Below are 24,661 nucleotides of genomic sequence, written 5' to 3'. Positions count from 1 at the left end.
CTCTTGAAAGTAACCAAGGGGACTATTTTTGGGCAGTGCGTAATATCACTACGCCTGCTGCAGCCATGGTACGACAGCAAAGTCCTTGATAATTACGCCAGAATAAGAGTATAGTTCCTAGCCATAACGGCCTAAAAATCTCAACTTTTAATTTTCCGTCGATCTTAGTACACGATGTAACTACAGAAGAGTCAAGTTTCAAATCGGAAAAAATATTGAAACTCCTTGGTTATTTTTAGCGCGATGCCAATGGTCTAATCAGATTCAATGGATTATGCTAAGCTATGCTAAAAGTGGCACCGCCAGACCCGGAGACCACCCGAACGGATTCCAAAACGGCAAAAATCAAATGTTCAACTCCAGGGGAGCCGGAAAATAAGCATATTTTCAAAAAAAGTGGAATGTCCTTTTAACTGAAAGGCGGGACTTGCATCGCCCAGGTGGCCATAATGAACGTTGCATTGTCCCCTAGTATTCATAGTAATAGCACTGCTCGATCTTTTTATATCCAATATGTTTGGTTTAATTTAGCACTCGTCAAATGCATACTCAGTAGTACCTGTGGTAGGTGAGGATCGGTCTGTCTCACTTCCGGCTGGGTGGTCCAAGGACCCGCAGGAATCCGAGCGAGGGGCCAGATCATCCAATTCAGCAAACATATCAGACTGGGACCTGCTGGATTTGGAGTAAGGGGTCCCCTCCAATATATTCTCACCTGAAACAGCCCATACACACGTGACAAGCTCAAGTAAAAAAATATAACACGGCAGATGCTTGAACAAACAATTCAGTATTGACTTGTGTATGCTATGTATCTTCATTCTAGATAATTTGGTAACATCAGACTTCATTGAAATCAGCTGTAACAATGCATGTTTGTGTGTTGTGTACTGTACATTGCAACAAATCGGTCACTTTGGAGTTTCCATGACAGTTAGGACTTAGTAGGCAGCTGTCTATATACTGCAGGCAGTAGGAAATGAGGATGCTTTTTAAAATATAGCAATTATGTTTAATTGCCTATGCTGTATTGTACCTGCTGTGCAAACATTCAGTTTTTGTGCCAGTATAGACATTTGCCTTTTAGCGATTTTAGCACCGATGGCTCTTGAATCAAGATTATATTTTCTCGGCCGTTATTCCAGCTTCGATTTCATTATTGCTCAGGGCTGAACGTCAGGCAAGGACATCACGTGTGACACCAACCCCTCCAGCATCATTTCCTCAGAATGACTTCTGCCTACAGCATCTGCTTATACCTACAAATTAACAGATATGTACACTCACACACACACGCATGCTGCTAACAGTCTTTATAAACCCTGAAATGCATAACACAGTGCACATCTCTCTAAGAGAAACCTCCTAAACAGTTGCTTATTAACGTGACACCAACAGGGCTTTTCCTATTTGAATCCCATCCCAGGGACTTGGATTGAAAAGAAAAAAACAATAACTATATATTATTTGAACACCCTGCTATTTTCCAAGTTCTCCAAAACTATTTATTTGTCTGATACAGCTGCAAATAAGTATTTGAACACCTGTCTATCAGCTAGAATTCTGACCCTCAAAGACCTGTTAGTCTGCCTTTAAAATGTCCACCTCCACTCCATTTATTATCCTAAATTAGATGCACCTGTTTGAGGTTGTTAGCTGCATAAAGACACCTGTCCACACCATACAATCAGTAAGAATCCAACTACTAACATGGCCAAGACCAAAGAGCTGTCCAAAGATACTAGAGACAAAATTGTACACCTCCACAAGGCTTGAAAGGGCTACGGGGAAATTGCCAAGCAGCTTGGTGAAAAAAGGTCCACTGTTGGAGCAATCATTAGAAAAATGGAAGAAGCTAAACATGACTGTCAATCTCCCTCGGACTGGGGCTCCATGCAAGATCTCACCTCGTGGAGTCTCAATGATACTAAGAAAGGTGAGAAATCAGCCCAGAACTACAGGGGAGACGTCATGGTTTGAAATCATGCATGGCACGGAAGGTTCCCCTGCTTAAACCAGCACATGTCCAGGCCCGTCTTAAGTTTGCCAATGACCATTTGAATGATCCAGAGGAGTAATGGGAGAAAGTCATGTGGTCAGATGAGACCAAAATATAACTTTTTGGTCATAATTCCACTAAACTTGTTTGGAGGAAGAAGAATGATGAGTACCATCCCAAGAACACCATCCCTACTGTGAAGCATGGGGGTGGTAGCATCATGGTTTTTTTGTACATGGGACAGGGCGACTGCAATGTATTAAGGAGAGGATGACCGGTGCCATGTATTGTAAGATTTTAGGAAACAACCTCCTTCCCTCAGTTAGAGCATTGAAGATGGGTCGAGGCTGGGTCTTCCAACATGACTATGACCCAAAGCACACTGTACCAAATATTAACATTGACTTTCGAAGGTGTTCAAATACTTATATGCAGCTGATCATACAAATAAATAGTTAAAAAAATCATACATTGTGATTTCTGGATTTTTTAGATTATGTCTCTCACAGTGGACATACACCTACAATTTCAGACTCATCCATGATTTCTAAGTGGGAGAACTTGCAAGCAGGGTGTTCAAATACTTATTTTCCTCACTGTATATATATATATATATATATATATATATATATATATATATATATATATATATATATATATATATATATATATATATATATATATATATATATATATATATATATATATATATATATATATATATATATATATAAAAGGACAAAAGCTTTCAAAATAAAGCCTTTTGCACATAAAACGTCCACCCAACATATGCACACACACAGCTATTGTATGGGAGCAGGCCTCAGCTTACCACTCACAGACACAATAGAAGGACTTGACTCGGCACTTCAAAGCATATTGGTGCTGTCAAGATCCCCGTCATCTTCAGCCAAGTGCTTCTTGAGACAAACTATGTGTCTGAGGGTGTGCATGTGGGTTTTGTGTGGACCTGTGGCCGGTTGCATAAACATAGCCTTGATGTTAAGACTGCGTCTTAAGAATGAGTCTGACTAACTAGCAATTAGTTAGGGCTAATCAGTCTTTTTATTTGGATTTAAATTAGACCAATCTATTTTTCTATGTAGCATACTTAAAACAGTTATGATCAGTCTGGAAGAAAAAAATTCATGACTAACTTTTAAGACTAGTCTAGTCACAGACTAAAACAGGACTGAATAGATATTTAAATCTTAAAATGTGCGTGTTCACCTAAATGTATGGGTGAGATTATTTCACAGCAGGATTTGGTGTTTCTATTTATAAAATTTGTTCTGCTGAACACAAAGGAAAGATATTCTGAGCAATGTTTGTAACCAAACCATTTCGGAGCACCATTGACTTCCATACAGTATGTTTTTCCTACTATGGAAGCCAATGGTGCTCCTGTTTTCTGCTTCATTGCAAACACTTCCTTTGTGTTCAGCAGAGCAAAAAACTAATTTATATAGGTCTGTAACAACTTGAGGGTGAGAAATGATGACAAAACCCTTAATCTTTGGGTGAAGTATCCCTTTAACTTCCCACATTGTATATCATTTTTATTCAGTTGTGTTTCCTAGTATTCAAACCCATGACTTTGGCATTGCAAGCATCATGTTTCATCAGTTAAGCTAGACCAGTGGTTCTCAAACTGGGGTCCGGGGCCCCCAGGGGGGCCGCGAGACGGTGCCAGGGGGGCCCCAGTTTTATGACATTTTATAAAATACATTAATTTGTCATAAATTTTGTGTAATTAAACCAAAAAAAAAAAATAAGCCTACTAACCAACATCACTATTTTGTATAATTTAATATGTTTTGTTTAATTAAAAAGTTACATTTTAGAACTGTTTTTGTCATAAATTTTCTTTGGGGGGGCCGCAAAGGAATGCACTGTATACAAGGGGGGCCGCACGCAGAAAAAGTTTGAGAACCACTGAGCTAGACAACTTTTTCTCTCACTGGTCACATTATGTGGAGACTGTAAGGGCCAGTGTGGGGCCTGCTGTGTGTGTGGTAAGGGGTCTCAGTGAGGTCCAGGGGTCCCACTCATTGTCAAGGACAGTTGAACTCTAGAGATGGGGCTGAAAGAGGTCGCTGTGGGGTGGGCCACTGACTGTCGGAAAACAGCATAGGGAGGTGACAAAGACCCAAACAGCTTTACAAAAAGCCTAGACTGGCCCACAGTGCTGTATAGACTCACACAAACACACACACACGCACACACACACGCACACATGCGCGCCGCACACACACACACACACACACACACACACACACACACACACACACACATATATTGAAATTAGAAAAAGGTGAATGACAGCCTCTTGAGCGAGGCACGGATATGCACAATTGATGCAAAATGAGAGATATAAATAAAAATATAAAAATAAAATATCTAACATTTTTAATGCAAAAGCACTGTTTTTAACAAAAAATTATCATGCAACTTAATCTACGCTGCATTTAAAAGTGAATGAAATTGTCCTGTTGCTTCTTTTGACAGTTTCTTTATAACACTTCTCTGACAAAAAGAAATTTCTCTGCAATTTCTGAATAGTATGCTCACTTTTATAAACACTCAGTTTGAGTCAAATGTCATTGGCCCCAGGGCCCTTTATCCACCCAGGGGATGGTAAATTAGCAAACGGAGGGCATATAAGAAATAAGCATTGTGGCTGAGGCTCACACACTGTTCGCCCGTCAGCGAGGCGACGGTCAGCTCGGATTTATGACCGCTGCTCCACACGTCTGCCTTTCAGGGACCGAAGAGAATAGAAAAAGAAAAAGCTGAGGAGACGGGAGACTGAGGCTAAAGGGAGAACACCACACAGCCGGCATCACCGCCGCCACCCCTCGGCCCCCACAACGTCCCCCATTGTAAAGGCCTGAGCTGCTTTGAACTGAGGAATCAAACGGTACCAGCCCGATTCCCCGTCAAAAGAACCCCCTCGCTTTCAGAATAGAGGAGAAAAGCTCCTTGCCATATTTATGACTTTGTCAGTGTGTAGAAAAAGCTGAAGCTCCTGGTCGGACTTTGATTTTGTCTTTTGTTCTCTTTCATGTCTGAGGTACGGCGATTGTTCGGCGATATTTGGCCTGACTGACCCCTGCGTGTGTGCATGAATACGCGAGACTCTTTTTGATAAAGCACGCTGACCTACTGTGCGTGTATGTTTGTCTGTGTGGGCAGGTTTTATTATCCGAGAGGATTACATTTTTGAAAATGTCTCCAGAAGGATAGCCAACCTTAGGCTGCCAAATCGATATCTTAAAGAGCACCTATTACGTAGCTTTATTTTGTGTATTAAAGGAATCAGAGATAAAGTTAGAAGTGACCAAACACATCAACGTTTTTCCTATTTAAGACGAGTAGTTATACGAGCAAGTTTGGTGGTACAAAATAAAACGTAGCGCTTTTCTAAGCGGATTTAAAAGAGGAACTATATTTTATGGCGTAATAGCACTTTTGGGAGTACTTCCACTCGGCGCAGTAACACCCTCCCTCTCCCATTATGAGAGGGAGAAAGGGAGCGGACTTTTCAGGCGAGTCGAAGTACTCCCAAAAGTGCTATTACGCCATAAAATATAGTTCCTCTTTTAAATCCGCTTAGAAAAGCGCTACGTTTTATTTTGTACCACCAAACTTGCTCGTATAACTACTCGTCTTAAATAGGAAAAACGTTGATGTGTTTGGTCACTTCTAACTTTATCTCTAAATGGTACCATTGAATGAATGGGGCTAAGCTAAATGCTATCGAAGCGTCGCAGCACGCTCCAGCGCTTACGTGTACGCACACAGATGATAGAGGGATGTATCAACAATTCTTAGTTAAGGTTATAACATTTTAATATTGAAAATGAGTAGACTATTCCTTTAATGCAATGTTTTTGTGTGGTTCATGGTTAAAAAAACATTATTTTCCACATGCCGTATATCGTATCATCGTTCTGAAAAGCGCAGTGTCCTTCGATTGGCCAGCTAACCAGTGCAATGTGATTGGTCTGCCCTGAATACCTCTGTCGTCACCCAGAAATGTGACGCTCCTTACCATGTTTGAAAGATTAGCCCCCAATGCAATACTGACAAGAGTTAAAAAGCACCTATGGTCCGATTCACGTTTTTTAATATTCTTCAGTGTGTAAGTGTGTATTAGTACATGTTAACGATGTGCAAAAGGTACAAACCCCAAAGTAAGCGATGATGCGAGTTATCGTCTCCAACGTAAATCTCTTTTCATGGACTACAACAAACACACGGATTGAAGGCAAGAGTTTACTTCCTGGGATTGGTGATGTAGAGAAGGCCGACGTTATCATCATTCCTCCCACTTTTATTTACAGCCTGTAAGTTAGCTCTTGTTAGCCACCGAATCTTTCAAACATGGTAAGGAGCATCGTGTTTCCGTCAGAGGTATTCAGGCCAATCACAACGTACAGGTTAGCTGGCCAATAAGGGACACAGCGCTTTTCAAATCCGCGTGTTTCAGGAAGAGACGGAAATGTTATTACACAGCTATTTACCTCATAAATAACTTCGATCCCAGTGACAGCTTTTTTACATTTTTTCTGACAGTGTAGGAACCTTTTAAACTCACCTTGCAATTCATCTGGTTGAGACATGATGGGAGGAAGCACTGGCCACAGGTTCCATTCGGATCGACTATCCACTTCTGAGAAATGACTCTGTCTGGACTGACTGCAAAGCTTGGGACTCAAACTAGACCGGCTCGGAGAGGGGTGTTCATTCAGGGTTTCATCCGTAAACTTTTGGACGTCTGAAGCTTGCCTTAATTGAGGGCTCTGAGGCTGGATGTTTCGGGTAAAAATTGGGGTGTCTGGTTGGAAGGTAGTAGGTTTGAAGTGACCTGGTTGTGGGAACTCCATCTGTGAGGTGGCCCGACCACAACTTCCTGGAGAGCTGAATTGAGGATCAGGTGGAGATGTAGATGAGCCAATCGTATAATTATTGTTCTGGTTGTGGTAATCAACATCATCATCAGAGCCATTGTCAGGACCATCATCAACGCTGAAGTTTACTGGTAACAAAGAGATATTTTATTGTATTATAGACGGTTCTGCCAGTAACAAAGTATTGAACTCTAGCATTGAACTGTAGTAAACCATCTACAGTACATTTATATTTAATCTTTCTAAAAGATAATCAAACATTTGGGGGCGATTTCCCAAATAAGGTTCATCCTAGTCCTGGACTAAAATGCATGTTTGAGCTGCTTAATTTAAAAACAACTTGCACTACGTATCTTGTAGGTCCCCATGATTTCACAAAGTGAAAAAATGAAATTTTTTGTTGGTCCTGGATCAACGGTTTAATCAAAGAAACTCCAACTTACCCTTAACTTTAACCATTTTTACCCCTGAAATTAGTGTGAAAAATAGTTAGTAAGAATTTTTTAAAGCCCCTAACCCAATCCTAAACCTAAATCTAACATATACACCCCAATCCTAATCCTTAAATCTGATTGGTTAATGAAAATGTTGATCCAGGGCCAACAATGATGTTGATTCAGGATCACATCCTACTTGATGAAATCACATTCACCGTATCTTGTAACATATATAAGTGCCATTGTTTTGTCCCAAGATGTACACCAGTATTATTTTAAAGTATGATTGTAAAAAATACTTAAATATCCTAATATAACCACGGCCTAGTCCTGGATTCACCCAAACCATGTCCCAAAAAAGTATAGTCTCCATACCTGATAGGGCGTCAGAGAAGCTGCTGTTGAGGTCAGTGCTACGACTGAACTGGCTGGATGCAGGCCGACTGAAGTCTGACAAAGAATTTGGGGTAACACAAGAGGTCGGGGTGCCTGGAGTACTTGGGGTAGCTGGAGTACCTGGGGTAGCTGGGACGCTGGGGGTTGTAGGGGTGTTTAGTGTGCTTGGGGTCATTGCTTCATCCCCATCCTTTTCTTGTTGCCTCTGAATCAGGTCTGGTGGAGAGAGTACATCATCTTCCCCATCTTCATCTTCTAATGGGATGTGTTTGCTGGGAGACGGGAATCTCTGAGGGTGATCGACAGACCGAAAAGTGGGAGATGGACTAACGGGGGGTTCGAGAGAAGCTTCGCTTGGGTTAGGGGATGGCGGCACATGGGGTAGATTCACAGCAAATTGTCTTCTACTGGAATTGCTCACAGATTGCGTCCTCCTGTTATCTGGGGAAAGAATTTTTTTGGACATTGGATATCACTTATATTATTATTATTCAATCTTAAAAGACTTCATTATTCTGTTCTTCAGTATGTAATGCTAAGGTATAATTCATATGCGAATACAAGCTTTCTATGCATGTTGAATTCCTGTTCATGGTATTTTAGCAAATTTTCTGTGTCTAGTATGTTACATTCCTGTTCATGTATAACATGACACCTGTTATCTATCCTATTAATTAACATTCATTCTATTTTGTTCTATTTTATTTATATATTTATTTTATTATGTTTTATATATTTTTTTATTCTATTCTATTCTTTTTATTTTATATTTTATTTTATATTCTTCTTATTTTATTTTTCATTTTCTATTTTATTCTTTTTTATTTTATTTTATATTTTCCATTCTATTCTATTCTATTCTTTTTTATTTAATTTTTCATTTTCTTTTTTTTATATTTTCCATTCTATTCTATTCTATTCTATTCTATTCTATTCTTTTTTATTTAATTTTTCATTTTCTATTCTATTCTTTTTTATTTTTCATTTTTTTATATTTTCATTTTCATTTTTTATATTATATTCTAATTCTATTCTATTCTATTTTGTTTTATTTTATTTTTTATATTACATTTTTTATATTTTTATTTTATTTAAAAAAAATAATTTTTTAATTTTCTATTCTATTCATATTCTATTCTATTTTTCATTTTCTATTCTATTCTTTTTCATTTTATTTTTCATTTTTTATATTTTAATTTTATTTTAATTTTTTTTTCTATTCTATTCTAATTCTATTCTATTTTGTTCTATTTTATTTAATTTTTTTATATTTAATTTTTTTTTCTATCCTATTCTTTTTTATTTTTTTTATTTTTTATATATTTTTATTTTATTTGTATTTTTCTATTCTATTCTATTTCTAATCTATTCTATTCTACTCTATTTTGTTCTACTTTATTTTATTTTTTTATATTTTATTTTTTATATTTTTATTTTATTTTATTTTACATTTTGTAATTTTCTAATTTCTATTCTATTCTATTCTATTCTATTCTATTCTATTCTATTCTATTCTATTCTATTCTATTCTATTCTATTCTATTCTATTCTATTCTATTCTATTCTATTCTATTCTGCATGCTATAATTCAAGTATAGTATTTCTGTAACTTCTTGTAAAGCTGCTTTGAAAAAATGCTACATTGTAAAAAGTGCTTTTTGGGAAGGTTAAGGCCCGGGTATACTTTTTTCCGCGTCCGGCTCGCGCGCGCACACGTCAGCGCAGCTTTCCGAGTATAGTCCCCGCGGCTACACGCGGATGGCCGCGTTCGACACTATACGCAATACAAATGATTTCTTATTTAAATTATTAGTCTAACAGGCTGTCAGGGCAGCACTGATTTGGAGACATTTACAGAACATTAAAACATTAGGATAGGTGAAGAAAAGTAACTGATCCACCATTGCAAACACAGTTTAAAACAAACAATAAGACAACAAAGGACAGGAATCAAACAAACATGCTCCAGGGCTTTCTGTTCTTGGAAGAAGTTAAAGTTAAAGAAGAAAAACGATAGTGTGTGCGCAAATGCTGTCTATTTCCTTTGTATAATTGTTTATAGTGGAGTGCCCCGTCTAAATATTTTCACGCGCATGCGCTGTTGTATCCGGACTGTACGCGCACTGTCCGCGCGGTCTCAAATTTTGGGCTGCACGCGGACGGTCCGCGCGGCCGGCCGCGGACCCTCTTGATGACGAAAATGACGTCATGCGGACGGCGCGCATACGCGGACGTCCCTAGTATACTTTCGGCTTTACACATGGGTCAAGGTTAGGGTCACTGTGCAGAGTGAGTTTCAGGAAAAACTATATTCAAACAAAAGTGAATGAGAAGTACATTGCTAATGCCTAAAAGCAGAAACACCCTTCCCCTAAATAACAAACCATTCCACAGCACAGAGGACTAATACATGCACATCAGACTCTAGTCTGCAGCTGTCTCAAAGAGATGAACCCCTCAACAGTCAAACACACACTCACGTACATCCACACACACACACACGCACGCATACCGCCTTAATGACAGGCATTGTGTGGGGCACACAAAAAACGTCCAGAATAATTAACACGGGGGTCCAGCGTGAGGGTCAGGCAAAAAGCGTATTCATCATCATTTACAGCTAGAAAGGAGAGGAAAGAGGCAAAGGCCATCCAGCCCAATAGCTAAGGCTGCCCCACTCCACTGAGCCTCAGAGCAAACAGTCTTTTGCCTGTTGTGGGCCCCTAGTTCCTAACAAGGGCCCGGGACACCCCCCCTCCCCTCAAAAACTCTGTCCCTCCGCAGGAGCAGCTGTCCAGTTCCCAGCTCAATATGCAGAGTGCCCCTAAGATATGATAATTACCACTTGTGACCACTATATGAAGAAACTCGCTCTCATAATTGGGATTAGAAACCCCATACAGCTAATTATGAATGCAATGACAGCAAAGTAAACGAATGAGTCAAATTTCACTCCTTCGCTCTATGGGCCCCATGCTGTGAGATATTTGCAAAGACTTTCCTGTAGCATGACGTGCTGTATTCAGCATGCACATAGGAGCGATCTCTAAAGCACAAAATCATGCATCTCAATTATGTAACGTTCGCCTGCAGACGCAAACAATTGGTTGGCCGAAAGCCATTTTAGAATTACTGTTCATTTAGTTGCAATGCAGTTAAATCACAATTTACTAACTGTTGCTCGATTGGTAGAGCATTGCGTTAGCCGGGCAAAAGGTTGTATGTACGAGCCCAGGGAACGCACATGCTGATAAAAATGTATACCTTGAATAAAGTATGCATATATGCCTGTAACATATGCAATTATATTTGTACAAAAAAAAAAATTCTTTACACTGTAGCCAATACAAACGGTCTTAAAATTTCCCTGTATTCCTTAAAATTCATTTTTGAGTATCAAAACAGCACATGCAAAAGTGTTTTCCTGTGATGATAATTTCTTCATGCCTTAAAAATAGCTTGAATTTAACTCTACAACTCATTTAGTATACACGGATCTATGCATATGTGAATTAGTCCCTGCCTCCACTTAATCAAATCAGCTTAGACCATAGATATATATGCACATAGATGCCACATTCGCCAGTTCCAGACACGTAGCTGATAGGCTCACAGTTCGTCCCCGAGTTGCACGTACTTTATTCATATCTATGGCCCAGATTACCTGATCCATAGGCGTTGATTTCTTTTTCTCTTTTTATGCTCGGCACAACTGCACCCAATGCTTAGGTTGCTTAGCAATGGCAGATGCTACGGGTGCACACAAGCGCTTTGGAAAGACGGAAGAAAGCGGCGCGTAAAGTTTACGCTTTATGTGAAGCACCCCTTATTCAACTTATTCATCAAAGCATTGTAGAACTCTCGAAGTCCACCAATCAGAGAAGCTCCCGAATTTTAAAAGGGTTTTTAATTAAAATTAATTCAGCGTATCTGGCGGTTTTTTTCTGTGGATGATCAGCCATTTTGGTGGATGCTCTGAACTAAACTAAAAACTATGTTTACACTGCAAATGTTTTTTTTTTTAATTTAGTGTTTAAGAAACATTTTCAAGATTTTTTTGCTTATTTTATGTACAAAATCACTTAAATTTGATATTTTTAGTCTAAAAACTAGACTTATTTTCTTGGGTCATTTTGCTCATCAAGAAAAAGCAAGAAAATAAGTCTAGTTTTTAAAAAATATATATCAAATTTAAGTGAATTTGTGCTTAAAATAAGCAAAAAAATCTGCCAATGGGGTATTTTCTTGAATGTAGTGTTTAAGAAAAATGTTCAAGATTTTTTTGCTTACCCCATTGGCAGATTTTTTGCTTCTTTATGTACAAAACCACTTAAATTTGATATTTTTGGTCTAAAAACTAGACTTATTTTCTTGGGTCATTTTGCTCATCAAGAAAAAGCATCTTAATTAAATTTTTTTTAGATATTTTTACTGAAAACAAAACAAAAATACTAAGAATTTTTTTTCTTGAAAATAATTTTTTTGCAGTGTGACGTAGGAAACATGACGAAGGAGGCAACCTCAACCGCTTTTTTGAATCTTTCCTTTGAAAATGCAATTTTATAAAGAAAATACTCAGAAATGCTGTTAGCATACTAAAAACACCACATAGACATATAAACAACAATAAAAGCTTGATTTTCACCACAGGGGGACTTTAAAAATGTAATGTAGGTACACAAACAAAAATGTACACACTGCAAAAAATGACTTAGTATTTTTGTCTTGTTTTCAATACAAATATCTTTTTTTTTAAATCAAGACATATTTTCTTGATAAGCAAAATGACCTAAGAAAATAAGTCTAGTTTAAAAAATATATATATATATATATATATATATATATATATATATATATATATATATATATATATATATATACAGTTGCAATCAGAAATATTCAACCCCCAAAGAGTTTTAAGGATTTATAAAAAAAAATATTTTCAAGGTGCGGGATTCTACTTTGGATGAGTTTTTATGAGTTAAGTGAGGCATAACATCAAAACAAAAAATGTTTTATGTAGTATTTGTGTGTAATAGTATATTTTGTTAAGATAGCCATGTCACAATTATTCAACCCCTATATAATATTGTTATTTTTAAAGCTTTCTGACAGTTTTTATGGCCTGAAGTGGAGCTGAAACATCATTAAGCCTTTAGGAACTCTATAACGATCCTTCATTTGCTTCTGTGATGCATATATAAATCCCAACCATCAAGGTCTTCAAGGTGAGTTGCAATCATGGGAAAGACAAAGGAGCTTCCACAAAAGCTAAGAGAGGAGATTATTTCATCACATCTGAAGGGCCTTGGGTATAAGAAGATTTCCAGAATATTTAACATTCCAAGAGATTTTTATTATTTTTTTTATCAACATCACTATAATGTTTTTTGAGGTGAGGGGGTTGAATATTTCTGATTGCAACTGTATATATATATATATCAAATTTAAGTGAATTTAAGTGAAAAAAAATCTGCAAATGGGTTAAGAACATTTTTCTGTTTATTTCAAGATTTTTTTTCGTACCCCATCAACAGATTTTTTTGCTTCCTTTAGGCACAAACTCACTTAAATTGTAATTTATTTTTGTCTACAAACTAGACTTATTTTCTTAGGTCATTTTGCTCACCAAGAAAATGCATCTTGATTTAAGATATTTTAGATATTGTACTGAAAACACAACAAAAATACTAAGAAAGTAAGTCATTTTTTGCAGTGCATGAATAAGGCGAAGTCCCCAGCTCTTCCCTATCGTTTGTTCACTGTACGTTTGTTGTCCCTCTTGCTTGTCTCTCGCCAGGCCGGTGTTGTGTGAGTCCCCCAGCAGGGGCCTGTGTTCAAGCAGACCAGACCCCCACACAATACACGCTTGTTCCACTCAGTCTGTGTCACCGAGGAGTCAGAGGATAGAAAAGCCAGAGAAAAGCATTGAGTGAATGTAGAGCGAGAGATTGGCAGAGAGAGAGAGAGAGAGAGAGAGAGAGTAAAGGGTGCATAGCTGTACTGCTGTTCTTACAATACCATTGCTAGTCCATCTGTCACAATCTCACACATACACACGAATAGGGCGTGTGTGTGTGTGTGTGTGTCTGTGCACGACATGTGTCATATCACACTGTCGCTGCCTCACCCCCCTGCTCTCTCCTTGGGGAGCTAAAGGCAGGTCGGGGTCGATTGTTCGACTCTCCGAGCACCATATGGCTGTATAATTAGTTTTGGCCTGTGATGTGGAGTAATGCTCCCATCTCTGTTGACTCCCGAGCATGCTATGGAAGACACCGTGATGTGTGTTAATGACCAATCCTCTCAAAATACCTACACACAGCACTCTGGCTTCAAATAGGTTTCACCAGGAGGGCGGCGCCAAACAAAAACACACCTTCGGTTTTAAAGAGGTAAAATGATTATTAATGTTATTTAAGATATATTTGAATGGGAAGTCTTCATGTTAGTGGTGTAATTGAGGTAATTTTTCCTAAATAGAAAAAAGATTAAAGAAAGTGGCACTTTTAGGTAATATGTGACCCTGGACCACAAAACCAGTCATAAGCCGCACGGGTGGGTGATTCTCACGAAAACTTGGTTTTAAAAATGTCAAGCATGAAAATGTAAAAATTGCTTAAATTTACTTTTTTTCCCACCAGACATTGAAAAACAAAGTCTGGAGTAAATGGGAACATTAATTTAAAAACTTTTACTTATCATTTAACACTTTTTGTAACATAATTTAAAAAATTAGTCCTAAAAAATCTCATTACCGCAACAGTCAGAAAACATCAACACTGACATATTTTCAAAATGACATGACAAACCTGAAAGAACATAATTTGGAGATTCTGCACATGCATTTAAAATCAAAGTATTATGCTTCTATTAATTAAATTAACATTTAATAAGCATCTGTTGCGGTAATGATAATCAAAATGTCGTGTAAGCATTCTGACAAGACAATATTTCAAATTAACTGTAAAAAAATGATCTTACCTGGTAGCCATCTTGAAGTAACTGGTCCATGTGCTTGGTCACTCAAAATCAAACTTTATTAAAATTCTGTATGTGTGCTTAAACTGTTCTCAAAAAGTGTTGCGGAGGATGAGAACATCAGGCATGGACACATCATTTTCCTAATTTTTCTTCATTATTATTATACATGAATATTCAGTAAATATTTTTCTGTCATCTAAAGTAGTCTAGCAAAACATCCATTTATTTTTTTCTTAATATTTTTGTGTTAATTTGATTAAATTACAACATAACGCATGTTCAAACACAGCCGGACACATTGCGGTAATGAGAATTTCAGCAGAAAATGAGATAAAATTTCCAATTATAAATTCTTATGTTGAAATCACACATTGTGCAAGGTAGAACACAGTATTGTGTTAATTCTGATGCTTTTTAATGTTACTATATTACACATTTTAAAGCTAAAATCATTAGTGCCGTGGTGTTTCAATGGTTTCGTGAGAATCACCTGGGTATATTTGTAGCAATAGCCAACGATACATTGTATGGGTCAAAATGATAGATTTTTTGCCAAAATTCATAAGGATATTACGTAAAGATCATGTTCATGAAGATATTTTCTATCAAAAATGTATTTATCATATATGTTTTGCTAAGGACTGTCTTTTGGACAACTTTAAATGCGATTTCCTCAATTTTTAGATTTTTTGCACCCTCAGATTCCAGATTTTATCTTGGTAAAATATTGTCCTATTCGAACAAACCACACATCAATAAAAAGCTTATTTATTGAGCTTTGAGGTAATGAATAGATCTTAATTAAAAAAACAAAATGACCCTTATGATTGGTTTTGTGGTCCAGGGTCACATATATGAATGTGTTTTAATGGACAAAATACCGCTTTATTGTATTTTTAAATCAATATACTCTCTCAATATTAATATACTTATTGGTTCCTATAAAGGAAAGCAGTAACTGATCTTGTCATGTCTATTCAAGCAAAAGGCAGAACGCTGCTTAATTTAGCCCATACCTACAAATTAAAGTACATTTACATGTAAAAGTTCTGCAAAGTTTAACCATTTAAAACTAAAACTGCATTATAGGGGTGAGCGGGGGGCAAACTAACGCAGGGTTAATTGTAACACAGCTACTTAAATATTTAGGGCCGAGCAATCTGTGCTTTGGTGTTTTTCTCTTACTGTCAGAAGATGATCTCTTGTGAATTAGTGAAACGTTTTGATGTGTTTTGGTTAAGATATTGAACAAAGAGTGTTTTGGAGGCATAAAAGTACATTTCTTCATCTTGTGTTTTTTTTCCTGAGTTGGGTGTGTAAGTCAACAAATCCAACCTTATATTTTTTATCACTGTCTTGTTACCTAAAACATAACAGCAGGGTTTGAATACATTTTTACACAGTGGGGTTAGTTGTCACACAGTGTTACACTAAGCCTCCAGTATGATAATAAAATGAAAACAATGTAAATGCTATTAATCAAAATGATAACTCCTAATACAATATCAGGGGAAATAACTTACAATTATATTTTTTTTTCTTAACTGTGCAGCCCTTTCAAAAAATCTATTTATATTGATGCATAACGAATGTATAAATGAATTTGTGGATATTTATCTATTATATGCAAATATATAAACAATATCCACCTTTAGTTAGTATTGTATTGAATTATTTGTGTTTAAACCAATGGGGTAAGTTGTCACGTTTACACTCCTGTCACTTTCAGTGTAATTGCATGATAACGATAGGTCCCACAAACAAACTTTAAGTGTTCATTTGTAGCAGATATGTGTTTGTTGTATGTGTTAAAAAAAGATTAATCTAATTAAAATATTTTTTGAATGATAGAGCAAAAGTCAAAAAGCATTACTTTGTACCCCACTCTCCCCTACAGATGCATTCAAGGTATACAGTATGTGTGTTCCCTGGGATCGAACCCATAACCTTGGTGCGGCTAACACAAATTGCTACCAATTGAGCTACTGGAAAGTACTGTTAGTAATCATGTTGAGAAAACTAAAATCATAATCAATAATATTTCAGTACTGACCTGGCCATGCTTGATGATGTGGGGCACTCGGGGACTGCCGTCTTTGTTTTTGCCCCAGATGAATAGGCTGAGGTCTGGGCTGCGTTTTAGGGAAATACGGGTGGCTAGAGCGGATCGGGCAGGCCTCCATATGAGCATGAAAACGTGAACACATGGGCAGAGGTCCATTCTGTCTTAAGATAACCTAAACAGATTGGTATGCAAAAATTAAAAACAGGAACAAATAATACAAAAATAGGGCATTTTTTAGGTACCATTCAACAACGAAGTTACCCACATAGACAAAAAAGGTACAAAAGTTGTCACTGGGACACTACCTTTCAAAAAAGGTCCTATTGTACCATTTTGGTACAGATAGGTTCTAGTGTGTACATCTAAGGCAGTGGTTTTCAAACTGGGGGCCGCGAGATGGTGCCAGGGGGGCCCCAGATTTATGACATTTTATGAAATACATTAATTTATCATAAATTCTGTGTAATTAAACCTAAAAACAATAAGGCTACTAACCAAAAGCACTACTTTTTTGTATAATTTAATGTTTTTTATTAAAATGGGAGTTTTAGAACAGTTTCTTGTCACAAATTTTCTTCGGGGGGCCGCGAAGGAATCCACCGTACACAAGGGGGGCCGCACGCTGAAAAAGTTTGGGAACCACTGATCTAAGGTACCAATATTAAGGTACAAAAGTTGAAAAGGTACCACCCAAATGACAGCTTTTGCACTGCAAAAAAATTATTTAAATTTATTTATTTTTTTTATAGTAATTTGTCTTTGTTTTCAGTAAAAATATTTAAAAAAATCTTAAATTAAGATGCTTTTTCTTGATGAGAAAAACGACCGAAGAAAATAAGTCTAGTTTTTAGACCAAAAATATAAAATCTAAGTGATTTTGTGCATAAAACAAGCAAAAAATCTGCCAAAAATCTTGCTCATCAAGAAAAAGCATCTTAATCTTTATTTTTAGATATTTTTACTGAAAACAAGACAAAATACTAAGAATTTTTTTCTTGAAAATCATTTTTTTGCAATGTGTACCTTCTTGTATTTTTTTCTGAAAGGGTAGTTACTTAAAATGTCAATGCATAAGTTTGCTTTTGAATTTTACATTTTACAAAATAGCTCAGCAGCTTAAAAAAATATATATTTTTAAGGACTTTCAATTAAACCTCTCTATAGTGCCCTCTGGTGTTAACTTGTAAAAATTGCTTTACACATACAGTCAGCATTGTTTCTCCAAAGACAGCACCCAGTTAAGATAATGCCCAGTTACCTTCATAAAAGAAAGTAGCGCTCAGCAGTCAGTCAACATTAACCTTTAAAAGTTAAAAGTGAGCACACAACCCCGGGGTACTTTACTTTACTTCTGTTTTTACATAACAAACGGACCGAAATAAATTAGTTTTAATGTGAACACACAAACGTAGGCCTGCGCACACTTCTTGTCATCTTACCCCAGCAGTTGTTTAAGATTTATCACCTGTCAAAGATTTTTTGTAGGTCTGTGTGTTTGTGGTGTGAGTGTTTTCGTTTTGTGAGGCCAGACGGGTGCCACTCTGCCTTTAAGCCAGAGCGCAAGCCCTAACCTGTCCCAATGCCACAGGGCAATGTTAACAAGCGCAAATACACACACACGTCTCAAAGTCTTTATCTCTTTTCAATTGACTGACAGTAAATTGCTGAGTAAACACGGTTCGGTCTGAACTGACAATGTTATCAAAAGGGACAGGAGCTCCCTGTTCCTCGCATTAGGAGCCGAGAGCGATGACCCGAAACTATTTTACACTTGTAATGGACACTGGCGAAGCTCTCTTCTGATACAAACAGATCCTTCTCACCTTTTATCTGACTTCAGTCATTCTTTCATTCATTCACTTCAACACACCTGTCTCAAACACCTGAAAATGGCCATTCCCTTTTCTTCACGTTGTTATGGTTAGTGAAACATGTAATCTTCACCGTACTAAATCCTTAAAAGCCCATAATTAGACTAATGCCTTTAACCTGGTCATACAAGTGAGACTAAACTTGTTCTTCGTGGACGTTAACAGTCGTATTTGCATCCACATTATTTTTTTTATTTTTTGAAGCAAGATGTTTGCACACCCTACAGCTATTTAAATGTTTCTGTTTACAGATGACTTATACAAAGTGACTTACAAATGAGAAAGCACTTTGTCTAAACAAAATGTTTAATATTTAAACTTTTTAGGGTCATAGTCAGCGATTACACCTACCGTATATGACCCAGATTATTTGTGATTTACTGTTTTTTTTACATATGGGTCATTCTACAGAAAAGGTGGAATTCGGGTGATGGAAATTTGCTTAAATGAACTTCTTTCAACATACCCAAAACTTCTTTAATAGCATTATTTAACTTGTCAAATATATGAATCCGCAAAACGGGGAGCTTAATCTATTTTTAACTTTTTAATACATTTTAATAAAGAATCCATGAGTCATTTATTTGTCATTGGTGTTACCTGTGATTTAAACAACATTAATGTTGATACTAAAAATTTTTTCTCATTACAGCTTGTGTATTTAGGTTGAGTAGAGGAATGATAACAGCAAGAAAAATAATTAATTATTAATATTTGTTTAATTAAATTCCTGATCTTTACACAGCATTGTATGAAATTATTTGATTCTCAGTTTGACTTTTTTCTTTAAAACCAACAAAAACAAAAATATTCAACCAAAAAGGCTTTGATGCAAAGACTGAAATATCAACAATGTCTTACATCCCATATAAACAACAAAATATTACTAGAAAGTACAAGAAAATACATTCACAACACCAAAACTTGGTTTAACACCAATGACACAATGTAACACAAATGACAAAATTAGAATATAATAATAGATAATGAATATGATAAAACTTAAAAATTGTTTCATCTTGTTTTGTTTTTATGCTTTTATGTTGGTCAGTTAAAGGAATAGTGCTTAGAAAGTACTCATTAGAGAAGTAACACTAATGACGGTAACACCAATGATGGTAACACTAATGACAATTTACAGAAAAAAAAATATTTGAACAAAATGGCTGCCATTAGCCATGTGCTATTTCATCAGAGATGTAACAATCACATACTTATTCAGTATAATGTATTTTTATGTAAAGATCTTAACACTCCCAGCTATAAAAAAAGAGTAACACTAATGACATCCAAAAAATCTTCTTAGATATATCATGATATTTTAGACAAATAAGGTAAGACATCTCACAAACCTTATGCCTTCCTCCACTGCACTTCTTTCCCTGACCTCTTGACCCAAGAAAAACTTCAAAGATCTGATGCATTGTTTCAAAATAAAAGTGCTTTGGGTAGGGTAACACCAATGACATAAATTTGGGGGACAAATATTTATTTGATATTATTAATATTAATAGTGTATTTTTACCATTTCAGTGTTGTAGTACATTCATACAGGGTTAAAGGTAAATGTAAATTAGATTTGTTTTATAAAAAATCTGGTTTTAAATAATAAGTTCACAGTTCAACTTCCATGTATGATCAAAGGGACAGGGCAATTTTCAAGACCAGACATTTTAAAAAAAGTTTTAAAAAAGAAAAAAAAAGAAAATTAAATAAGTAAACTCTCTCATCATTTTAAGGAAAGTGTATATTTATTAAATATATATCATTATGGGATTATTGGGTCAAATTAAATGATTAAGGGGTCTGCAAAAGCAAGGGACAAGCATTTCCACCTTTTTTGTAGAATGACCCATCTATGTAAAGATCATTTAGTAAAAATAAAATCTTGCAATTTTTAATATTGAAAAAAAAATCAATACTCTAATGCTCCTAACATATAATATCTCATAACCATCGACTCCTTACGTGAATAAGATGTTTACACATCACATCACAATGGACTGCACACGTCCAGCATTCCCTAAACTAACTCTCAAGCTAAATCCAACCTTCGTGAAAGGGAAGCATTTACTTCCAGAATCTGTTTAGAGTCGTGTGAGAGTTGCATTGTGTATTAAACTCTAAGTGTCTTTGACCTTGTGATGGTGTTTGTAGCCCCATGTCGGGCCTGAGGGTCCTCGGGCCCAGTGTGTGGGCTTTTTAGGGGCCTGCAGGAAATGACACGACCCCCTGGCGTCAGGCAGCCCACACTGCGGGCATACACACGCACACTGACTGTGCTAATGTCATTAACCTCGCGTGTTCGTGCCGGACAGCCTTCTGACGGAGACGGGGCCGATGCGCGCTCGTGAATGTAGGGAGCCTGTAAACCAGAAGTCACAGATGGCCTTCGCCAAGCATACACTCCTCAGGCCCTTCACAAACACATGTACGTCCATACACACACACTTAATAGCACTGCCTCTGTGTGAACCCTCTGTAGGGAGGGGTGGAGGGCGGAGGCCGAGGCAATCGGGGCCCAAACAGAAGTGTGTCTCTGTCTCTCTGTCTGCAGGGAACAGAGGATTCCTCTCAAAACGGCCTGATGTCTAAGAAAGCCAGGCTTAGCGCTAACAAGGTTAAACCCTGCTGAAAAAGAGTGACTTTTTCAATCAGCCAGATTTGTGTTTCTGCCTGCGCTGTAATTAGCTTTTCTGTAGGACAGAGGGATGAGTAAGAGAGAAGCGGAGGAGAGGAGGGGAAAAGATGACAGTGGGAAGCATTGTGGAGTCTCCGGGATTGGGAGAACCAAATCTGATTAGCCGCTCGTGTCAGAAGCCAATCTCAGATGCAGCTTAGCATTTTGAGCAACTTTCTACTTTCAGACCCGCCAGACAATGAGGCTACTTTTTCCGTCTCATCCGTCTTATTCCTTTCACCTTCTCTTTAAAACTCTTAAACTCCTGCACAGGACACCTAAACATTAAACGTAGATATGGGATATTGTGTACAGGGTAGGTATTTCAATATCAAAAAATTGTAACACTTTACAATAAGATGGTATGTGTTAACATTATTTAATGCATTATTATTACATAAACTAACAATGAACAATACTTTAGCAGTGATCCAAAGTTGTCACTATTAAAGGAAAAAACCACCGTTTTTCAAGATTTTACTATGTTCTTACCTCAACTTAGACTAATTAATACATACCTATCTTTTTTTCAATGTGTGCACTATGCACTTATTCTTTGTACAGCGCCCCTTGAATGTGTTAGCATTTAGCCTATCCCCATTCATTTCTTAGGATCCAAACAGGGATGAATTTAGAAGCCACCAAAGACTTCCATGTTTTCCCTATAAGGACAAGTATTTTACACTTAAAGCCCTGATTTCAGATTGTTTATGATGAAATAAAACGGTTTTAACTGAAATTTGGACATATGATGCTGGCCCGAGAATTTTCGGGTGTTTCTTGTATCACCTCCCACCTCTATAATGGCTTTATAGGTGCACAGGAACAATCCTTCCTAAAATGCATTAAACTTTCGTTTACAAAGACGTGAAACTCACCGAGTGGTCAGGGGTGTTCACTGGTATGCTTACACAAAAATAACTGCAAAAGATGCTTTCAAACAGGTTTTATCGTAGTTTTTGTCCAACTCCATTGACTTGTATTAGATGTGCTGTGAGGTACAGTATTACTCCGCACCGGGAACGTTGTTTGTATTCTTGCAATTGGCAAAGGTGGATTATCGCCAGCAACTGGGCTGGAGTGTCTATTATTCAAGCTCTCAGCGGAAGAATATACGGGTGTGAGGCGTTTGAAAAAATAGGTCCACACGTTTACAACGAAAGGTAAAACACTTGTTGGAAAGCATCTTTTGCAGCAATTTTTGTGTGAGCATATCAGTGAACACCCCTGACCACTCAGTGAGTTTCACGCCTTTGTAAACGAAAGTTTAATGCATTTTAGGAAGGATTGTTCCAGTGCACCTATACAACCATTGTAGACGTGGGAGGTGAAACAACAAACACCCAAAAATTCTCGGGGCAGCCGCATATGTCGAAATTTCAGTCAAAACCGTTCTATTTCATCATAAACAATCTGAAAACAGGGCTTTAAGTGTAAAATACCAAACTTGTCCTTTAAAGACTGTTATGAGAAGTTAAACGAGTAAGTATGGTGACATAAAATTAAATTTTAGTTTGGAGCAATAGGACTGAATGGGGCTAAATGCTAACACATTCAAGAAGCGCTGTACAAAGATTAAAAGTGCACGCATTAAAAAACAATAGGTATGTATTAATTAATCTAAGTTGAAGTAAGAACATAATAAAATATTGAAAAACGTTGGTGTTTTCCTTTAACAATAGTTAATGCACCATGAACTAACATATATAACTGTATTGGCATAAATAAACATTAACAAAGATTAATGATGAAAAACTATATTACTTATTGTTAGTTTGTGCTAGCTAATGCTAAACTTACTGATGTTTACAAATACAACCATATTGTAAAGTGTTATCTAAAACTTGCATCACCTTTAAATGAGTACATCACTTTGAAACTACATTAAGGGGCGGTTTCCCGGACCAGGATTAGCTTAATCCAGGACTAGGCCTTAGTTTAATTAGGAAATATAACTAGTTTTAACAAACATGCCTTACTAAAAACATTACCTGTGTGCATTTTGAGGTAAAACAAAGGGCACTGATGTATTTTAAGATATGTAAGTGCAAGTTGTTTTCAGTTTGGAGAGCTCTTAAAAGTGTTTAAGTCTAGGACTAGTCTAGACTGCCAATGGGGTAAGCACATTTTTCTTGAACTTTTCTTAAAAAATTCTTAAACTTAAGATTTTTTTGCTTACCCCATTGGCAGATTTTTTTGCTTGTTTTATGCACAAAATCACTTAAATTTGATATTTTTGTTCCAAAAACTAGATTTATATTCTTGGGTCGTTTTGCTCATCAAGAAAAAGCATCTTAATTTAAGAATTTTTAGATATTTTTACCGAAAACAAGAGAAAAATACTTAGATTTTTTTTCTTGAAATTCATTTTTTGCAGTGTAAACACAAGTTGAAATTGCTTAACTTAATTTCATTAATTTTTTTTACAGTGCACTTTTCACAGCAATAGTTCTCAAACTTTTCAGCATCCCCCAAAGAAAATTCATGACATAAAACATCTCAAACTTTTAAGTTGAATTAAACAAAACATTACACTGCAAAAAATGACTTTCTTACTTAGTATTTTTGTCTTGTTTTTAGTACAAATATCTAAAATTTCTTAAATCAAGATGTATTTCTTGATGAGCAAAATGACCTAGTCTAGTTAATTTAAGTGAATTTGTGCTTATAACCAGCCCAGTCTCACAAAATTTTGATATAGTCACGTAACTTTTTCACAAATTTCTGTTTACGTGTAAATGTCACGTATTGGTTACCCAACTGTTTTGTCCTATTTTCTTACCATTGTCGCTTTAGGTTTAGGGTTAGATTTACATGAAATGGCATCCTTACCCAAACCCAACTCTATCCCTAATGACAGGCGACAATGGTTAAAAATCAGAAAATATAAAAAAATAATTCAGAAACAATTGTATAATCCAATACTTAAAGTGACACCCTAACGCAAAGACTAAATCTAACCCTAAACCGAAGCGACAATGGTTTGAAAATAGGAAAAAGCAGTTGAGTAAACAATACGTTACAAATAAACAGAAATTTGTGAAACGATCACGAAAAAACGTGAAAATTCGTGACAATATCACGAAAAAATAATCAAAAAATGATGTCACTATATCACGAAATGTCGTGAGACTGGGTAGTTAAAGCAAGCAAAAATATCTGCCAATGGGGTGAAAAAAAATCTTGAAATAAGTTTACTTCTTTCTTAAACACTTAATTCAAGAAAAAATTTCTCACCCCATTAGCAGATTTTTTGCTCGTTTTAAACACAAATTCACTTAAATTGTATATTTTTTTGTCTAAAAACTAGACTTAT

The 24,661-nt window shown here is 36.4% G+C and overlaps 1 protein-coding gene across 12 annotated transcripts in view; it reads right to left on the bottom strand.

The window, feature by feature from the left end:
* LOC129432202 (uncharacterized) overlaps positions 1–24,661 on the bottom strand; it is a 109,016-nt gene that overhangs the window by 50,653 nt on the left and 33,702 nt on the right. For all 12 annotated transcript variants that reach the window (XR_008640010.2, XM_055190453.2, XM_055190458.2 and 9 more), the window contains 4 exons: positions 16,783–16,966; positions 7,725–8,186; positions 6,600–7,040; positions 560–715 (listed from right to left, as the gene is read on the bottom strand). Coding sequence is in view for 11 of the 12 variants with exons in the window: in XM_055190453.2 (XP_055046428.2) it covers positions 560–715; positions 6,600–7,040; positions 7,725–8,186; positions 16,783–16,966 (1,243 nt within the window). In the remaining variant the exon portion in view is untranslated. The remainder of the gene's footprint in view (positions 1–559; positions 716–6,599; positions 7,041–7,724; positions 8,187–16,782; positions 16,967–24,661) is intronic.

The sequence above is a fragment of the Misgurnus anguillicaudatus genome, chromosome 1 (assembly GCF_027580225.2).
Source record: "Misgurnus anguillicaudatus chromosome 1, ASM2758022v2, whole genome shotgun sequence".
NCBI classification, from domain to species: Eukaryota; Metazoa; Chordata; class Actinopteri; order Cypriniformes; family Cobitidae; genus Misgurnus; species Misgurnus anguillicaudatus.
Note: the sequence above shows the minus strand (reverse complement) of the source record. Positions and strands in the feature narration are given on the sequence as shown.